Source organism: Dendrobium catenatum, unplaced genomic scaffold, assembly GCF_001605985.2.
Source record: "Dendrobium catenatum unplaced genomic scaffold, ASM160598v2 fragScaff_scaffold_243, whole genome shotgun sequence".
Lineage (NCBI taxonomy): Eukaryota > Viridiplantae > Streptophyta > Magnoliopsida > Asparagales > Orchidaceae > Dendrobium > Dendrobium catenatum.
This window is the reverse complement of record NW_021318705.1, coordinates 1,721,478-1,740,824: the sequence shown is the minus strand read 5'-3', so window position 1 is coordinate 1,740,824 and position 19,347 is coordinate 1,721,478. Positions and strand designations below refer to the sequence as shown.

General features: G+C 35.6%; 1 protein-coding gene across 5 annotated transcripts in view; it reads left to right on the top strand.

Moving 5' to 3' along the window:
* The window catches only part of LOC110102089 (pre-mRNA-processing protein 40A), a 49,097-nt gene that overhangs the window by 21,215 nt on the left and 8,535 nt on the right, over positions 1 to 19,347 (top strand). For 4 of the 5 annotated variants that reach the window (XR_003700150.1, XR_003700151.1, XR_002303772.2 and 1 more), the window contains exons 24-30: positions 802 to 849; positions 934 to 1,026; positions 12,911 to 13,018; positions 13,111 to 13,175; positions 13,468 to 13,570; positions 17,391 to 17,693; positions 17,783 to 17,917. Coding sequence is in view for 2 of the 5 variants with exons in the window: in XM_020830262.2 (XP_020685921.1) it covers positions 802 to 849; positions 934 to 1,026; positions 12,911 to 13,018; positions 13,111 to 13,175; positions 13,468 to 13,570; positions 17,391 to 17,693; positions 17,783 to 17,917 (855 nt within the window). In the remaining 3 variants the exon portion in view is untranslated. Of the gene's footprint in view, positions 1 to 801; positions 850 to 933; positions 1,027 to 12,910; positions 13,019 to 13,110; positions 13,176 to 13,467; positions 13,571 to 17,390; positions 17,694 to 17,782; positions 18,104 to 19,347 lie in introns of those variants that run through there. The other variant, XM_020830263.2, reaches the window with a different exon arrangement.

Sequence of the window (19,347 nt, the reverse complement as noted above, 5' to 3'; positions counted from 1 at the left end):
CAAATGAAGGAAGTAGGCAATCAATCATAGGTATTGCCAATAAGATTGCTGAGTCCTGCAAATAGTGACAAAATAACAGCAACAACTCATTAAAGATGTAAGATATGGAAGGTCTACAATCTACATTAGTATAGGAAGATATGAACCAATAATCAAATGGATACTATACCAACCCGACTATCTTAAAGAGAGGTCACTACAGAACCAACGATCATAATAGGGGCCACAAAAGGAACGAAGGAGGTCACAAAATCTATGGACCATAAAGAGCCATATGAGGAAGCCGCTGAGGAATTTGTAGGCGAGGCATTGATATGAAGTCATGATGGAGGATCTGCTTCAATTTGCTCGACTTGGTAAAATTTGCTCCAATGAATTATTTTGTTTGTATGTGTCAAGCAAATCTGGGCATTATAGCTGCACTTTTTTAGAGAAATCAACCATTCATTCACATTTTACTTCCCACAAACCACATTTTGTATTTTGAGCACTTGCTTTCTTTTATTTTAGATACTTCAATTAGTTTGTACTTCAATTAGATAAACCCGAACCAGTGATTGATGTAGTGTAGATATCAAATTATGAGTCGGCACTGTACTTCACCCCGAAAAGCCCTCCCACTGGGCACTATCTTTTTAATTCATCCTGTTTTCACAATAATTTATATATTTTCTCTAATAACGTGGGTTTTATGTCTTGATTTCTCTTACGGTTTTTATGGTGCACTGGCAATATTAAAAGGTTAGATGTTCAATCTAATGAATTAACTACCTTGTTACTTCCTTTTTGTTATATTGACAGTTTCATGATGACAAGGCACTAATCAAAGAGGCTATGAAGACTGGAAAAGTAACGTTGTGACAGTCGGTTTTTTTATTAATTTCGGCTTTAATTGGAGAAGGTTATAATGGTGATAACCTTCAAATTATGCAGATTACTTTGACATCAGCATGGACATTTGATAAGCTGAAGGCTTCAATATCTGAGAACGATATGTTGAAAGGATTATCTGAGATCAACTTAAAGGTTACTCTGCATTCCTTTTTTCTCTTTTATACCTTTGGCATGCAATTAGCTTAGTTACCATGTACTTTTCTGTTATGTTTGAGACATGCCACTGAATGAGGATGCTTGTGTCTTGCATTGCTTTACTTGTGTCTAGCGTTGCTTTGCACGCCTTTCATATTCTTTCTTGCTAGGATATTGTCGAACTTCTACTACGATGGATTCATTTTCATACCTTTTGTTAGTTTTATGAAGTAGAGGCATCAAAAATTGAAATAAATATTCATAATATTAAAATACGGACTTTGGTGTGGAGAGGTGGATATTAGCAGTAATGTCTAGAAATGCCAAGACGCTACCACAGTTTCACCTGGTCCATTTTTTGCCATCATGGTTTGGGCCTCACATGTGGACCTTACGCTACAACTGACAATGTTACCTATGTAGACTTATTTCTTTCTTATTTATGATGACTGTATTAAGATTATATGCATTATGTGTCTATGTACGGTGTATAATTGTATTAAGGTAATTGAAAATAAATTGGTGCTTACATATAAGAAAATGCAAGTGATAAAAAATAGGAGGAAAAATATCCTAATTTAAGAGATTATATTATAGAATAATGATAGCATATTTAATAAGTATAACTTTCAATAAAACCTTTATATTAACATCCCCTCAAACTGAGTTCATATATTTTGAAGATTCAATTTGTTGCAAAAGTTGGAGAAATGAATTGGTCTCAAAGATTTTGCAAAAATTTCTCTCAATTGCTCTTCGTTGGAGATATGAGGAATGTGATAGGAAGTAGATGTAATTTCTCCAAATCACCAAACCGCAAGATGAATTTGGAAAGAAGAATACACCACAAATTATTTATTGAAAGAAAATAGCAAGATACAGTTGGATCTTCAATTGAAGAGGAAGATCTAACTCTCCCTAATCCCTAGCTGCCTGCTAGAGCCCTCACAACCTAAGAAGACCTAAATTCAGCAAATTCAAGTTCCCCCTTCAATCTAAGCACATATATTATGAAGATTCAATTTGTTGCAAAAGTTGGAGAAATGAATTGTTCCCAAAGATTTTGCAAAAATTCCTCTCAATTGTTCTTCGTTCAGGACATGAGGAATGTGATAGGAAGTAGATGTAATTTCTCCAAATCAATGAATCGCAAGATTAATTTGGGAAGAAGAACATACCACAAAATTTTTTATTATAAGAAATATGAAAGAAAATAGCAAGATACAGTTGGATCTTTAATTGGAGAGGAAGATCCAATTCTCCCAAATCTCTAGCCATCGACCAGAGCCCTCACAATTGTTCTTCGTTCGGGACATGAGGAATGTGATAGGAAGTAGATGTAATTTCTCCAAATCAGTGATTTGCAAAATGAATTTGGGAAGAAGAACATACCACAAAATTTTTTATTATAAGAAATATGAAAGAAATAGCAAGATACAGTTGGATCTTTAATTGGAGAGGAAGATCCAATTCTCCCAAATCTCTAGCCATCGACCGGAGCCCTCACAACTTAAGAAAATCTAAATTCAGCAAATACAAGTAAACACGCCCCCCACCTATGGAAGTCATACATAGGTGGGGGGGTCTACTATGGATTCATGCCAGGTAGGTCTACTATGGAAGTCATACATTTATTGTGAGGTTTGATGGAGAAGTATAGAGAGAATAAGAAGGATCTACATATGATATTTATTGATTTAGAGAAAGCATATGATAAAGTTCTAAGAGAAGTGCTATGGAGAGTTCTAAAAACGAATGGGGTTAATAATGCTTATATCCAAGTCATTAGGGATATGTATGCTGGAGCTTTTAGTTGTGTTTAAACACAAGATGGTTTGACCAAGTCTTTTGCAATTTCAGTTGGATTACATCAAGGAACCGCCTTAAGCCCATATCTTTTTGCTTTAGTTATGGATGTTCTTACTGGGGATTTGCAAGAAGATGTTCCTTGGTGTATGCTTTTTGTTGATGATATTCTTCTTGTTGATAAGACTAAAGAGAGAGTTGAAGTTAAACTTGAACTATGGAGGTCAACCTTAGAGTGTAAATATTTTCTTTTGGGTAGATCTAAAACCGAATACATGGAGTATAATTTTAATAATAATAGATCTAGTGGATGTTTTGTGACTTTGTGCGATCAAGTCATTAATAAGAGTATATGATGCAACCTGTTTCTAAATATTTGATGGAGAACATTTAGGAAATCAATTAGAAAACTTCTTCCTTGTAGTAAAGCAGAAACATTCTAAAAATAGAAATAAGTTCTTGAAACAGCTTATAAAATCCGTAAACATAAAGAAACAACAATAAGGCTACCCTCATAACAACCGACAAGCGATCACCTCGCATGCAAAGCTTGAAATATAAAGGATAGGCGCTCAAAGGATAGATCTAACCCGTAATCTACCACTTAAATGATCCAGCACAAGTCCACACTCCAGCAAATACCAACCAAAATATGGCAGCAAACACCACCAAGCTCACAAGAGAAGAAGGATACAAATGGGGCGAGAACCGTGGATAGAGAAGAAGAGGTAGAAGACTAAGATGAAGTAATAGAGGGGAAGGGGAAAGGAGGCTAGCTCGCAAGCTAAAAAATCCACATATTTTTATGCTAATTCTTTTCCAAAACTCCTCTAACTGCAAGAAAACAACCACTATATATAGGGGGAAAAAGAAAAAAAAAGCATTTAATGCAAGCTAATTAAAGCACCATCCAAACAACCGCTAAAATTCCCTTGAAAACCACAACAAATAGGGACCAAAGGGACAGTAGCTAGGGGGAAAACGCATTAATACAATATTTAATGGGCACAAAAACCGAAAGGACAACTGCCCAAACCGAGGGGACAATAGCTAGGGGAAAACAAGTGATGCAAGCACACTAGTTAGAAAAGCCAAATAAGGAGAACGATGGGCAAAACTATAACCAAACTCGATTCAAATAGTAGCAATCATCTGTTAGCACAAAAACCGACGGATAAAAACTAGAAGAGAGATCAAAAGAAAAAAAAAAATCGCTATCCTCAGAACAACCGACAGAACGGTTTTCTCACATGCATCGAAATGTTGGTTAAGTAAAGTATGTGCTTAGGGTTAGCAAACCGATGGTCCACCACAACAAGAAGGTTCAAATGTCCAACCAAACTCCTCCAGCAAATGCTCCCAAATCAGCCAACAAACACCTCCAAAGCTCAAGAAGAAGGATACAAATGGAGTGGAACTTGCGTAGAGAAGAAAGAGGTAAGAAGCCTAGACGAAATGAAGGAGAAGAAGAAGTGGACAAAGCTCTCAAGCTTTTCCATGAAGAAGAAAACCCTCAGGTTTTTAAAGAGACAATGCTCAACAATTTTCAACAACCTTTCCTCTCAAAATACATCTTCAATATATAGGCAAGAGAGTGGAACTCAACAGTCATAGCACCACCAAATAAGCCAATTAGATTTAGGGAAATGAAAGGCCAACAACCACAATAACAATTCCCAAACAGCTCAGCAAAACAGAGAAGAGAACTCACGGGAACCAAGGCGAGGACCGCAGAACCGAGCAGCACAGCACGGAACCAAGCAACCAGCCGCAGAATCGAACAGCCGACCATTGGAACCAAAGAGGCAAAGGCACGGGAAATCGCCCAACACAGCCAGCCACGGGAACCCAAGGGACAAAGGCACGGGATTTTACCCAGCACAGGGAAGTGAGAAGAAAAAGGGTAGGAGAAGAGACAAGTCCACTCCAAATTGAACCCAAGATTTAAGAGCATGCCTTTTTAGATTAATGAGCTAGGTATATCAATAAATCCCTCAATAAATGAACTAAACTTCAGCTCAACATTAATGAGCTATCAACTAAAAAAAAAAGCTCAACTTCAATAAACCACTACCTCCTATCATCATTTTCAGCTCAAACCGAGAACCATAAGCCAACCCGAGAACCAGCAGCAGCCCAAAGGACCCATCAAGCTAGCAAACCAAAGGTCTACCAAAGCACAACCTACCATGATTATTGGATGCTTTCCCATCATTGGATAGCTAAAAAAAATATAAAACTAAATTAAAAACTAATGTTCAATATTCGGTAATGAAAATACAGAAATTATGATTGCATCAACAAGGCATTAATACAACATCTAATGGGCACAAAAATCGAAGGGACAACTGCCCAAACCGAAGGGACAATAGCTAGGGGAAAATGAGGCATTAATGCAACATCTATTGGGCAAAAACATTGAAGGGGAAGCTGCCCAAACTAAAGTAACATCAGCTAGGGGGAAAACGAGGCATTAATATAATAGCTAATGGTCACAAAACCGAAGGGACAACTGCCCAAACCGAAGGGACAACTGTCAAGGGGAAAAATCGAGGAAAACAAGGCCCATGAGGGGACAAACCTGCAGCCCACCAAAGGAAAAACCAAAGAAACAAGCTGAAGTATAGGGAGAGACATACCTACGAGCACCAACCTAGCATGATCATTAGAGTCCTTCCATCATAGGGTAACTAAAAAAAACATAGAATCCAAAACATAGAAAAATAAAAAAAAATGAAAAAAATAAAAGATAGAATGATAATCCTTGATTGCATCAGTATATGTTTTAGATATCTTGGGTCTATTGTTCAGAGGGATGTTGAAATAGATGGGGATTTTATTAGTAGAATTTGTTGGATGGTTGAAGTGGAGGAATGCATCGAGACTACCACCCAATCTTATAGGAAAATTATTTAAGATGGTGGTTAGACCCATCGATTAAAAAAGCGATCGAGGCGTCCGAACAGAGGCGCGACTCAGTTCGAGGCGCTAACCCAGCGCCTTGAGGCTTAAGCCTCAATGTATTTGACGAGGCGTGCGATTTTTTTCAGCAAGCGTATGTGTCGAGGCGTAACGCCTTGAGGCAACGTGAGGTGACACCTCATTAGGATTCGACGGAGCTCACAACGAAGAACAAATTCCTTATCTTTCGAGCGCGCTGCTTCCGCTTCGTCCCTTTTGAGAGCTACTTCGTGTTCGACCACAAGTGAGTTCTTCAATCCGGCAGGACTGCTTGGGAACGACCTTTCTTCCTGTTCAACCGCTGGTTTGAGTTCGTCACGTTTCGTGTGAAGTTGGAGCTCGAACCGAAGGTAACACTACCTGTTCGACCACTGTTTAAAATTTACCTGCTTCCTCTTTTGTATACTTTGGCTTCGACAACTGCAGGTAATGGGCTTTCTTCATTTACTCATGGAGTTTAAAACAAGAATTATTTTTATGCTTCTCTTTTAATGGCTAAAATTCAGCGTCTTAAAATCATTGCATGTCTCACCACTAGGTAAATACTCGGTATCGAGCCAGTACCGCTCGTTACCGAGCGGTGCATGCTCGATACCACTCGGAACAAAGGCAGGTCGAACCCCGTCAGGGGGAAGCGCCCCCTTGGACCCCCGGCAGATCGGTATATTATTGTATTCATGTTGTTTTATTATTGGTAGTACAAATAATTGTTAAAACAAATCTTTAAATTCATAAGTGACATAATATTTTGTTATTTTTTGTCATTATTTATAATTTTAAATTAATTTATTTTAATCGTTTTGAGGCTTACGCCTCGCCTCACTTAGAAAAAAATCCTCGATTCCCGATTTCGCCTTTTAAAACCTTGGTTAGACCTGCAATGTTTTATGGCGTAGATTATTGGCCATTAAAAGATAAGCATAATATTAAGTTAAATGTTGCAGAGATGAGGATTCTCAGTGGATGAGTGGCTTTACTCTTAGAGATAGGATACATAGTGAGCATATTCGTGAAAGGGTTGGAGTAGCTCCAGTGGCAGATCAGATTTGAGAGAGTCGCCTTAGATGGTTTGGTCACATAAAACCGCGGCCTTTCAATGACCCGGTTAGGAGAGTAGATGCATTAGATTTGACATATAAGAAAGGTAGAGGTAGACCTAAATAGACTTAGAAAATATTAGAAATGACCTTTCTTTATTAGATCTAAATGAGAATTTGAGTCTTAACAGGACACAGTGGGAAATGAAGGATTCATGTAGTCGACCACACATAGTGGGATAAATGCTTGATGTTGTTGTTGTTGATCTTCCTTGATTAAGGTATCCATGAGGTTGTCTAGATAAGCTGCTTTGCATATTTCTGCACTAAGAAAATATTAATTTATTTAGTTTGTATTTAGGTTCATCCTTGATTATTGGTCGTAGAGTGAACGAGGTGGACGGCGTTTAGGAGAGAGATTGAGAAAAGGGTTTTGAAATTTTTTAGAAATTTTTAGGTTGAGAACCATCTTTAAAAATCAAATTATCTTGTGTGTGGTGACCGCAAGAAAGTTGCTGTTTTGCTATTTCAAAAAAGGAAATATTTATGATATGTAACATCTTTTAAAAATGTTAGTTTCCCAACATCCTTGTGATTATCCTTAGAAAAAGTTGCAGGTACCCAAATAGACCCAAAATTTTTTAGTGATCAATAGTTCAAGTGGTATGGAATTTAATTGTGAAAACCCAACAGCTTGAAATAGATTTTCCACCGGGAAATGTTGACAAGGTCTTTGTTAACGATTAAGTAGAGTCCCCATTTTAATATGCATTATATGTTTTTTGTTAGGATTGGCAGTGCTTCTTGATAAATCTTGGGAATAGTGACAAGTGGGAGAGGCAAGACAAAACAATTAAATGAAGAGGTTAAATAACCAAAGGATATAAAGATTATATCAGGTGGTTGATACAATGTCATATACTTTTCAAGAGGGCAATTGAGAGATGAAGATTTGAGATTGCTGGTCTAGATGGATGATTAGTCATATTATAGGAGATGATAAGAGGTGCAGCAGGAGGCAAATAAGACTGATTTGTATAAACCAATAGTGAAGGGATAGACAATTGAGCAAATGGTGGAAGTGAAATACCTTAAGGAAATTTTGTAATGGGACAGGAGGGTAGTAGAGGGATATTTTATATAAAGGTGATCTCAATGGATACATAATGGAGATCAATAAATGTATGATAAAAACAATACAATTTATGAGTATGATAGTTATCCAAGTTGATACATTTAATGGCACCAAGAGATAATATATCAAATCCAGGATAAAGAGAGTGGACAAATGTCACAAATCAAATAGAGTTCATAACTTGAGCAGTTAGAGGAAAATGTATTTTTGTGTATAAAGTAGGGAAAAGAGATTACCTCCACTCATAGCAGTAGAGTATGCACGGTTGATTAAAGAAGTATGCTTTTAAAGTGACATCTCAAAATTACCGGGAAATGTTTATGTGAAACATTAAGGTTTGAGCAATATTAAGGAGGTGTTACTCTTATCCACATTATTTTGTTAGTAATAATAAGGTAGGATGACAAATGTATAATATCATTATGTTCATAGATGGGTGAAAAGTGGATTATATATATTTCAGGGAATTATTATAACAAAAAATTTTGTTAGTGTTGAAAAATTAAACTTTTATTTTTTGATAAAATTATTTGAATACAACAAAGAGTTTAGATAAGCTCTTTAATTAGCATACCCACATAGCCAAATTAGCATACCCATATAGCCTAATTAATGAAATAAAATTATAAAAGCTCTAATGAGTGGACACTTGACTTGGACCACCCCAAATATCAAAATGTACAATATTAATGTGGCGCCCTAGAATTTAATTTGAAAAAATTATTCTTTTATCTTTTAATAAACAATATCATAGTTATTTAACTTTTTTTATCATAAATAAACAACAAAAATAATTCTAAAATTCAAAAAATCTATATATACATTTGTATTCATTTTCTCAAAAATCATAGACACTACTCAGGATCTATACAATCATATCACACCTACTATCACGAGTACAAAAGAATAACTAAAATAAAAAGAACTTGAATCTGAAGGAATTCTGATTAGTCTCATACTCATGTTTTCTTGTCCTGACTTGAAATCATTTAACTACATATAATAAACAAAAAAAAAAAACTCAACAATTAACCAAATCCTGGAACTGAACTGAACATAAGACAAATGAGCTATATGCATGTCAATAATCAAATCATAATAGTAATATTGCTCAAACATAAGACAAATGATCATAAATTTGTGCATAAATAGTAAAAATCACATGTAGTAGCAATAGAATCTATAAATAGTAAAATAGTATGGTACGAAAGCTAGTAAATCAGTATGGGTGTCAAATCGATAAAATAATCATTATATTAGTACTATCAATTCGTAAAAAAATTGTATAAAGTAGTAAAATCAAAACATCGATAAAGATTATTAAAAGTATATCAATGTAGTTAAATCATATAACTTTATATACATGTTATTAAATTATTCTATATTAATATCAAATCAGTATCTTAATCATATGCTCAATATGTTACACTAAACAAGCAAGAAGTTATGGCTTAATTGGTGTTTTTTTCCTTAATTAGTAATCAATAGTTGGTAATTATTGGTTCAGTAAACAGAGTCGTTACGCTTTGACTTTCAGAACAATAATCATCTCCTTTTAACTCCCAATTAGTGTATTATGTGAAGCAGTCAATGATAACAACAAATCACATATTTAAAGAAAAGTCTGTCGGCCCACAATCATGTACAAGTCAATTAGTCTCCAGCCAATGCCAGTGAATAACCAGTCTTTACTTGTTTTTCTCCACACATTATTATCACAATACTATAATAGTAATATAACGACCAACTATTTCTTAATCACATATCCACGCTCATTTCAATGCATTGTAATAAATAAAACATAATTAGACTGAATTAAGAAAGTGCCAAAATATCCTAATGGTAGACAACAAAAAATTCTACTGACCAAAAATTCATATTTTAAAAAAATTTAACAAATTACTAGAGATCGTATATAACAACATTTTGAAGCTTTAATTAAACTATAACAATATTTTTTAGTGTCAAAATAAATTTTGATTTATTTTAATATAACAACATTTTTGGGTTTATAACAACATTTTTTGGTAACATAAATACAAATTTGATTAAAAAATACAAAAAACACAAAATTATTGAAATAAAAAATATAATAAAAGTTCTTTACAGCGAGACGAACAAATCTACCAACTAGACGACTGATGAAAATTGCTCCGCGATCTCCTTATCCTAGATTTATTTTCTCAAATTTTCTCTTATTTCCCTAAATTCTCTCTGTTGGCCGAAATGAAAGAAAGGAAAAGCTCTTGTAAATTGATGTGTGAGAGATGATTATGTAAATTCATGGTACCACTATTTGAAGAGGGTTTTATTTTTGAGAGAGGAGCACAAGTAGTAATCAATGAGTTCAAGGAAACGAAGAGTACAATGATGAGTCAATTAATCATAAGATTGAAGGGCTGTTTTTAGATGAGTTTGCAAAGGAGCAAGCGCAAGATGAGGGCATTTAACAGATGCATGTGCGATTAGCCGTGCATGTATGAAAACTTGTGTAAGGGTGCACACGGGCACGAAGGTTTTAGGGCATGCGTGGGTGGCCGCAGGAGTAGGCTTATATATGAAGTAGTGATGCCAGAGGCATGCGAATGAAGCACATGTGTATGACATGCAAGTACATGTGAGTTCGCTCTTAAGCATTGTACATGAGCTCAATGGGATGGGGAGAGGGGGTGGGGGTGAGGGTGAGGGTAGGGGCATGTGGAGGCATGTGGAGGATGATGGCTAAGCTTTAGGTGCACTCTTATTACATGTTAATGTAATTGAAAATAACTTGATATTTTCACCATATTTCTAGTGTTTTTATATAGGCAAATACAATATGTTGAATTGAAAAAAATATATTATGGAGACTATCTTCAATTAAGAAAACATATTATGAAACAATGTTAAGAATTGTTAATAATTACTTATACTTTTGTAAAATCTCTTCTATAACAATTAAGTTTTTATGCATGTATGCTTGCAAGCCTACAACAAAATTTTTAGTTTGTATGTTTTTTTCATGCATATTTGGCTCGTTGTCTCTTTTTATGTTTTATGTGAAGGTGCGCGCAGCTGTACATCTATTCTATTTATGTATGTGTGCTTGTGTGTGAGGGACTAGGCATGCATATGCCGACGTAATTTTCAGTCAACAATTGTGTGGGTGCATTCATCAACTTTTGGTTTCATTGTGTGCGTGGGAGTGCATATTCTACACATTACATATCCCTTCCTATTTTTTTAATACTTCTCTTTTTTAATTTTTTTAGTTAGTGGTATCAATTTGGGTTGATAAGTTGGATTTGATTTTGATTGGAAGCTGACCCAACCATAATCGGCATAACCTGAACCTGACCCGTTTATTATGGGTTAAAATATTTATCATGAACCTAGGTCGACCCGAACCCGATAATCATAATCCATCTTGTCTAGCAGATTTATTAAATGGATCATGTCATTTTTATATGCAACACGATCCAATTAACTCAAATATGACTCGTTTAACTGAATAAAGCCTAAAATAGGAGTTCTAATTTTTTTTTGAATTTCAAAAATAACTTAACTAATTTGAAGCGGAAGCTGGTGATTAAAACACAATTGCAACAGCGGTGATGAAAATTTAAATCACACAATGAAGTACTAAAATTAGATTCTCACCAAGCAGTTATAGCAATTTTAAAATGCAACAAATAAAATGCGGTAAATGGAAAAAGTATACCAGAAGATTTATTGTAGTTCGGTCACTTGACCTACGTCCACTCCACAATAAGGCGGAAAAGCCTTTACACAAACTCACTTTCACCTTCCCCGGTGTGGTGGAGTGCCAGATGCTATGTCGCCCTCCCGGTGATGGCAGCGGACCTTCTAGTTTTTTTCCCTCTTGAGAAGACAGAGGACCATTGCGGACGTTGACCTTCAAGGCTCTCCCCATAGAGAGCTCCAACAAGATTTACCCGGGCCACAGGAGGAGCAAGCGTGCAGTAGGCTTGGAGCAACCGTGTGCTTTTTCCATTTACAATATTTTATTTTTTGCATTTTACAATTGCTATAATTGCTTGGTGAGAATCTAATTTCAGTACTTTGTTGTGTGATTTAAAATTTCATCACCGTTGTTGCAATTGTGTTTTAATCACTAGCTCCCGCTTCAAATTAGTTAAGTTATTTTTGAAAAAAAAAAAAAAAAAGAACTCCTGATTAAGCTTTGTTCTTTATTTCGAAAAATATCAATTCACCCCCCTCTTGGCGCATCTCGCATTTTCAGCTCTTAGTTGTTTGCATGTGAGCAATGTGACATTTCCTTGATTGCTTTCTACTATATGAAAATTTTATACCATCCTTCCATCTCTTATTAAAAGTATATTTTTTTGGGTTGAACTATGTGGGATCTGAATGTTTACAGCGGAAGAGCCTTCATCAGCTTTCTCTAACCCCACCACCCTCTAAAGAAGTGAAAGACCACTTGGGGCACGCATACACTGGCATATACTCTCGCCCACTAGCATGTGCACACCCGCCTGCACACACATTCATGCACCCACTCCCACACCGAATAAACCCTATACACCCCCATGTTTGTATTAGCTACTTTTAAAGGTTTAAAATATTTTGTTCGTCATATTTTTTTTCTGCTGCTGTCTTTCTTTTCCATCTAATTCATACTTTTCTGGCATGTAACTTTTGCAGACCTTATGGTGCCTTTATTGTCATGCAACTTCTTGGAACAGTTTTCCTTCATGTATATTCTTAAATTGTTTCTATAGTTGGAGGACCTAGTGATCCTCTTATTTTGAAATGATAACAAAGGATACGACTTAAAGTTTTCTAATATACTTTACGTTAATCTTGTTATTGGTGTATTAATAGGTTACATGAATTTGGATTTCTTTGTAAAAGTTGTTATGTTGGAAGATCCATTTTCTTTTTTGCTTGATTTTCTAACCCTTTTTGTACTTGACTGAAGCTCGTCTTTGATGAACTCTTGGAGCGTCAGAAAGAAAAAGATGAGAAAGAAGCCAAAAAGCGCCAACGACTTGTAGATAATTTTTCCGACCTGCTTTATTCAATCAAGGTGTGATTTTAATATTGTTCTGTTATTTCACCTGCATGAATTTGGAGAAGCATGTTAACTTAGTTGTTTGAATTCTTGTTCTCTAATTTTAGGATATAAATGCATCTTCAAAATGGGAGGAATCTAGGTCATTTTTTGAAGACAGTCAAGAATATAGGTATCTTGTCCAGAACTTATCCTGATGTATTGGATTATTGTCTCCATGGTATTCATTGTAGAAGCATTGTTATAAATTTTGTTGGGGCTCAGGCTGTTTTTTCTTAATCAACTCCTGACCAAGCGGTGACTTATGGTTCCTAGCCTTTTCATATTAATCCTTTCCCGTCATCTTGGCGCTTTTGTTGCTTTCTAATTTGCCTATTAGGAGCATGTCGGATTTTACTTAATAATTATTGTACAAGCTGCACAAGGTTTGTATTATTTTGACTTTATCTTTCAAATGCTTGCAGATCAATTGGAGAAGAGAGCTCTGCAAGGGAGATTTTTGAGGATTATGTTTCTCTTTTGCAAGAAAAGGCAAAAGAAAAGGAGCGCAAAAGAGATGAAGAGAAGGTAGTCTAGTCAATGCAGTTTTTTCAGATTTTGGCTCTTCTCAGTTTTATCTTGCTGATGTGATACGATGCAAGAATTGCTTGTTAGAAATTAATAATTGTGAACTTGCGTTGCTAATTTAAAAAAAATGCATTCCAAGATAGATCGTAAGAAATTTCCATGGAAGAACTAAGCAATGTCAATCAATTACATTTAGAAGCGACATGAAACAAACAAATTAATCCAATAAATAAGTAATAAAGCAAATGGCTCTTAACTTTTCCAAGGCTTAAAATATAGATCCTTCACCTCGAAGTCCCTCACTTTCACTCTTGGATTCACTCAGTTAGCGGAAGAGGATGGCGCACAAACTCAACGATGCCACTATTAAACAAGTAATGCCGAGGGGGCTAGCCGCCGGGGATGAAGTCAGATTTGGAGAAGGTGTTCGGCCGTTCATGATCCACTCGTCCGCCGGAAGTTGCTCGTCGAGGATGTCCACAAGGTGGGGAAGAATCCGATTCAAGTAATCCTCAACGATGTGGTCAAAGCCGAATCCAACGTCAAAGAATGGCAATCGGATGACGCCAATGTCGCCTTGATGATCGTATGCAATGTCGTAATCACGCTCCGGATCGGCCATTCATGACTATGAGAAGTTCTTGCGGTGTGGATGAATTTGGCGGTAGAAGAGTCTTTTCTTGGTGGAGCTTGGCCAAACAAAGAGGGGAGGGAGTGGGCTCAGGTAGAGGGAGAGAAGAGTAGGGAGAGGGGCGGCTAGATCCACTTAGGTTTGAGGGATTTAGGAAAAAAACTGAAGTTAATTTCAGTTTTAAGAAAATTGGAGGGAGATTAAATGAATTTGAAATTTGAATACCAAGTGGGGATGGGAAATTAAGGGGGCAATTAAGCTTTGAACCCCCCCTAGGGGCCGGCGGCTTAATTAGAGGGAGAGGGATTAGGGAAAGAGAATAAAAACTGAAATTAATTTCAGCTCAAGTGAAAGTGGTGGGAGAATATTTGAAATTAAATTTGAATTTCAAATAAGAGGGAGGATTAATTGAGCATTCAATGGGGAAGCCCAATAAGGGGCCGACGGCATCAAGAATGAGGGAGGGGATTGAGGAGGGGGTAAGGGAGTTTCCAAATAGGTGGTGAGTATTAGGAAAGAAAAACTAATAACTCTAATTTAATTTGAAATTGGATTCATGAAAGAAACTTTCCTAATTTTGGATTCCCAATATGGAAAGAATTTGAAATTCGAAATTTGAATTTCAAGTATGATGGATTGGTGGAGAGAGGGCCGACGGGTGGATGGTTGGGGGCCGGCGGCTTGGCCGTACCAAGAAGGCCGGCGGCTTGGCCGTACCAAGAAGGCCGGCGGCAAGGTGCGGGTCTTGGGTAACCAAGGCGGTTTGATAGGTGAGGATTTTCTTTATGGAGGAGAAGAGGGAGAGAGTGGTAGGGGGAGAGGAAATCTAGAACTCACCAAGAGATCCACGATCTACCTCACCAAGAACTCACAAAGAGATCTTTGATAAACTTTAACGAACTCACAAAGAGAACAACAATGAGAGAATTTTTTCCACTAACTCTTAAAATACATGAGGTCTTCTTTAAATAAGCCGAAATAGAAACAAAGCTACATGACACAAATGCCCTTTGGGCTACACAAGCGACTCAATACCCACAGCGGTAAACTAGGAAAATAAAATGCAATAATAAATAAAATATAACATAAATCAGAAATAAATGCTCTGGATCGTAGCCGTCGATCTGCGTCTTCGACGATGGTACATGTGTCGAAATCTGATGTTCTCATCACTTGCTCTCTATAAAACATAAAATTTCTTAAACCTTTATATGGATCACAACTGGGGAAGAGAATTTCATTATCTTTTGAAATTGGCTTGTTTCTTTGGAAGTGGGATAACTTCATAGGTCAGTAAACTAGTCTTTGAGCAATGGGGGATTGGGCTTTCTTACCTTTGGTATATATAGGATCTCTTTGAGGTCGTTGTAGCTGATTCTGTAAGCAGCTATAGAATTATTGTGGTTACAACAATTTTTTTTTAAACTTGTTGCTAGTATTTTAATTTTTATTTTGAAAAAAATCGGGCAATAACTTTTGTATCTACTACCTTTTAGTTGATCTGACTGTAAAAAGTTGCTTCTCATAATAACACTATATGAAAAGTGACAAGAAAATTGTAGTTAAACATAACTATGCTAGCTTTGTAAAAATCAAAGCAGTGAAAAAGCTTCCTTAAATGTGCCCTTAATATCATGTAAGTTGAACTTCTTGATCTCCTGACTAAATCAGCTAATAATATAGTGATGTAAGGGGTGCTTTAAATTCTTGCTGGATTGAACTTTAATGCGAGATTGCTTTATTTTGGGAAAAAAAGTGTTGTGATAAAAGAGTAGATTGAATTGATTTAATCACGATTTTATCACATTCCAAAAAGATCTTTGTGAGTCTTTCCATTTATATATTAACTCCATTCTTCCTCTATGTATCACGTATTGATAGACGCATATGAATAGTTATATGTCCTCCTTATATTACAATATGTTTTCACCTGTTATTGGAGGCATGTTGTAGCTCATGTTGTAATGAGCTAATATATTGATTATTCTCTTGGAGGGAAGAGGCGAACATGGTTTTATGGTATTATTTTTGTCCTATACTATAAATGTGTTCAATTTATGGTACTATTTTTGTCCTATACTATAAATGTGTTCAATTTAATCCCTTGAGTTTTCAAATATGATCCAAATATTCGATTTGTTGAATTCTTTGAATTAGATTTGAGCAGCGAAGAGATTATTTTAGACTAAATTTGAGTAGTCAATGGGATAAATTGGGTACATTTAATAGTCTGGAATTAAAGTGGCCCCTCAAATAATCCTGGGATCCTTTTGACTTTTGTTTTGTTAGCAACAAGGAAAGTGAGGGTGGAGGATATGAAGTTGCTTACCGGGCTTGAAACGTGGGGAAGGTGGATTGTTGGCTTGTTGGGCAAAAATTACATCTTTTTTGTAGCATACTTATTCTTTACTCTTGTTAACTGTTTCCCCAAGAAAAATTTTGAAATTTTTTTCTAGCTTTATTTCAAGTAGCCAATTTTTATTCATTTTTTGAAGTAAACCTAACTAGCTGTATGTGGTTGACATGAGTATCTAACTGGAGTTTATAAAACGCAGAATGGGTACTAAATATGCATTTGTCCATGCATGTAGTATATGGATTACGTTTATAATTTTGAATAAACTTTGGATTTCCTACGTAAAATTTGAAATATAGAAATGATTTGTTAAAACCTATAATTTACATGTCAAAATGAGATATTTTAAGGAGTCTTTTGCATGAATAGGGGTGCCACACATTGAATTCTTGTAGTATATGGCATTTTCCGCACGCTTCAAACAAATATGGAAAATAATTTTTTTTAATTAATTCATCCGGATTTGTATTATACAAGTATAACAGACAGACAATATGGCTGACATCTAACTAAACACATAATCTAATCATTTAAGCACATTAGATGGGAAACCATGTTTTGTAAGCTTTAAGCTCATTCCACTAATTATTGCACCTATGTTGACGAGCTTTTCTTGTTCCCATGCTATTGAAGACCTTGGTTGCATTTGCACCTGCCGCACATCCTAATGATCTTAGTAATTTTTTTGTCTGTAAGATTCAATTTGTTTGAAATCTTTTGGTTTGAAATTCTGGTACATACAGCACAACTAACATATCGATATTACAAGTTCAACTCTTGAGATTTTGTAATATTCAGGTGAATTAATGCATCCCATCTTATCTTGTTCGTAGGTTAAAAAAGAGAGGGAAAGAGAAGAGAAGGAAAAAAGGAGGGAGAAAGAAAGAAAGGAAAAAGAGAGAGAACGTGAAAAGGACAAATTGAAGGAACGGTCAAAAAGGGATGATGTAGATAGTGAAAATGTTGATGCCTCCAATAACCATGGAATGAAGGATAGGAAGCGTGAAAAAGACAAGGATAGGAAGCATAGAAAACATCATCACAATGCGGGAGATGATATAAGCTCTGAGAAAGATGAGAAAGAAGAGTCCAAGAAGTCAAGAAGGCATAGTAGTGAGAAGAAAAAATCTAGAAAGGTGATAAATATCTTGAATATATCTGGTCTCTGTTGATTTTCTCTTATATCGCTCAGAAGAATCTGGAAATTTATCTTCATCTATTGCAGCATGGATACGGCACTGATTCCGACAGTGAAAACCGGCACAAGAGACATAAGAAAGATAGAGATGGATCCCGCAGAAATGGTGCCTATGAGGAGCTTGAAGATGGTGAGCTTGGAGAGGATGGAGAAATTCGCTAGGTTCACCTTACAGACTTCATCATTTAATTATATTTGGTATTGTCTTTAATGTATAGACTTATAGCTTAAAGGCCTTTCTAGTTATTGCAGACAGTATTTACCCTAGGCAGCTTCTCTCTTTGATTGAGCTTCGATCTTTTGTACTGTTTTTTTTGAACCTCTTTCACTTGTTTTTTTTTTTTTTTTTTTTGTTTCCATGTCATTCTCATTTATTCTGAGGATATCATTTATTATGATGTCTCCATTTGGTGAATAAGCATTAGTGTTTGTTTGCCTTTTTTTCTCTATTTGGTGAATAAGCATTAGTGTTTGTTTGCTTTTTTTTTTTTGCATATAACTAGTGTAAATTCATTAATGATTAATGTCTGGGCTTAGATGCTATTTTGGAATTTCTTATTTTACTGTTTTCGTTGTGTTAGATTTAATGAGGCATTTTTTCAGTTTTTAGCAGAAGTTTCTTAAACTTATCAGTTGATATTGCTTGATAATTACGTTGGAAGAAACCATCATGGCATCAGGTGAGGTGAATCTGAATGAGTTCAGGCGTGGTTTGTAAATTATAGTTTGTTCTTACTTTATTATTTTTATTTTTCCTTGTAATACTGATTTTAAATTTTAAAACCTTTTATTGAATATGGAATAAATTTAAGATTTCTTTTTGAACTCTTCCTTTGCCTCTTCATATAAAATATTTTCTTATCTTGCCCTAGCATCACAAATTGCCTAGTTATATTTATAATGGAATACATGATTGTAAAGTAATATTTAATTTATAATTGGTTTCCAGGTCTATATTAATTGCTTTCAGTTAATTAATGGTGTTAATTTTGTAGAACCAGTATCTAGTGACTTCATCCGACTTGTCCCAACTATTTGGTGTCGTATTTACGAATTCTCATTCTTCATTTGCCTTATTAAGTACTGCATGGGTGTTGAACTTATGATGCGGACATCCAACCGTCCATGTCTATCCGAGGAGCTGAAGATCAACGGCTGTCATCGTCCCACGTTATCTTATATTTTATTTGTAATTTTTAAAATTTTATTATAAATTTTTCGTTTTTACCCTCACTTAAGAGGGTCGTCCTATGTAAGCTATAGGGGCATATGTGTATTGTTTTAGTTTCTTAGGCCTATATATAGAGGTCCTTTCTTATGTAATGGGATGATGAATTATTGAAGGAAAAGTTTATTTTACTTGTGTGATCTCTTAGTGAGTTCATGAGAGGAGAAAGATCTCTTTGTGAGTTTCGAGATTCCCAAGATCTCTTAGTGAGTTCTTGAGGAGGAAGTGATCTCTTTGTGAGTTCCGAGATTCCCAAGATCTCTCTCTTAGTGAGTTCTTTAGGAGGAAGTGATCTTTTTGTGAGTTTTGAGTTTCCCAAGATCTCTTTGTGAGTTCTTGAGGAGAAAACACTTGAGGTTTGTAG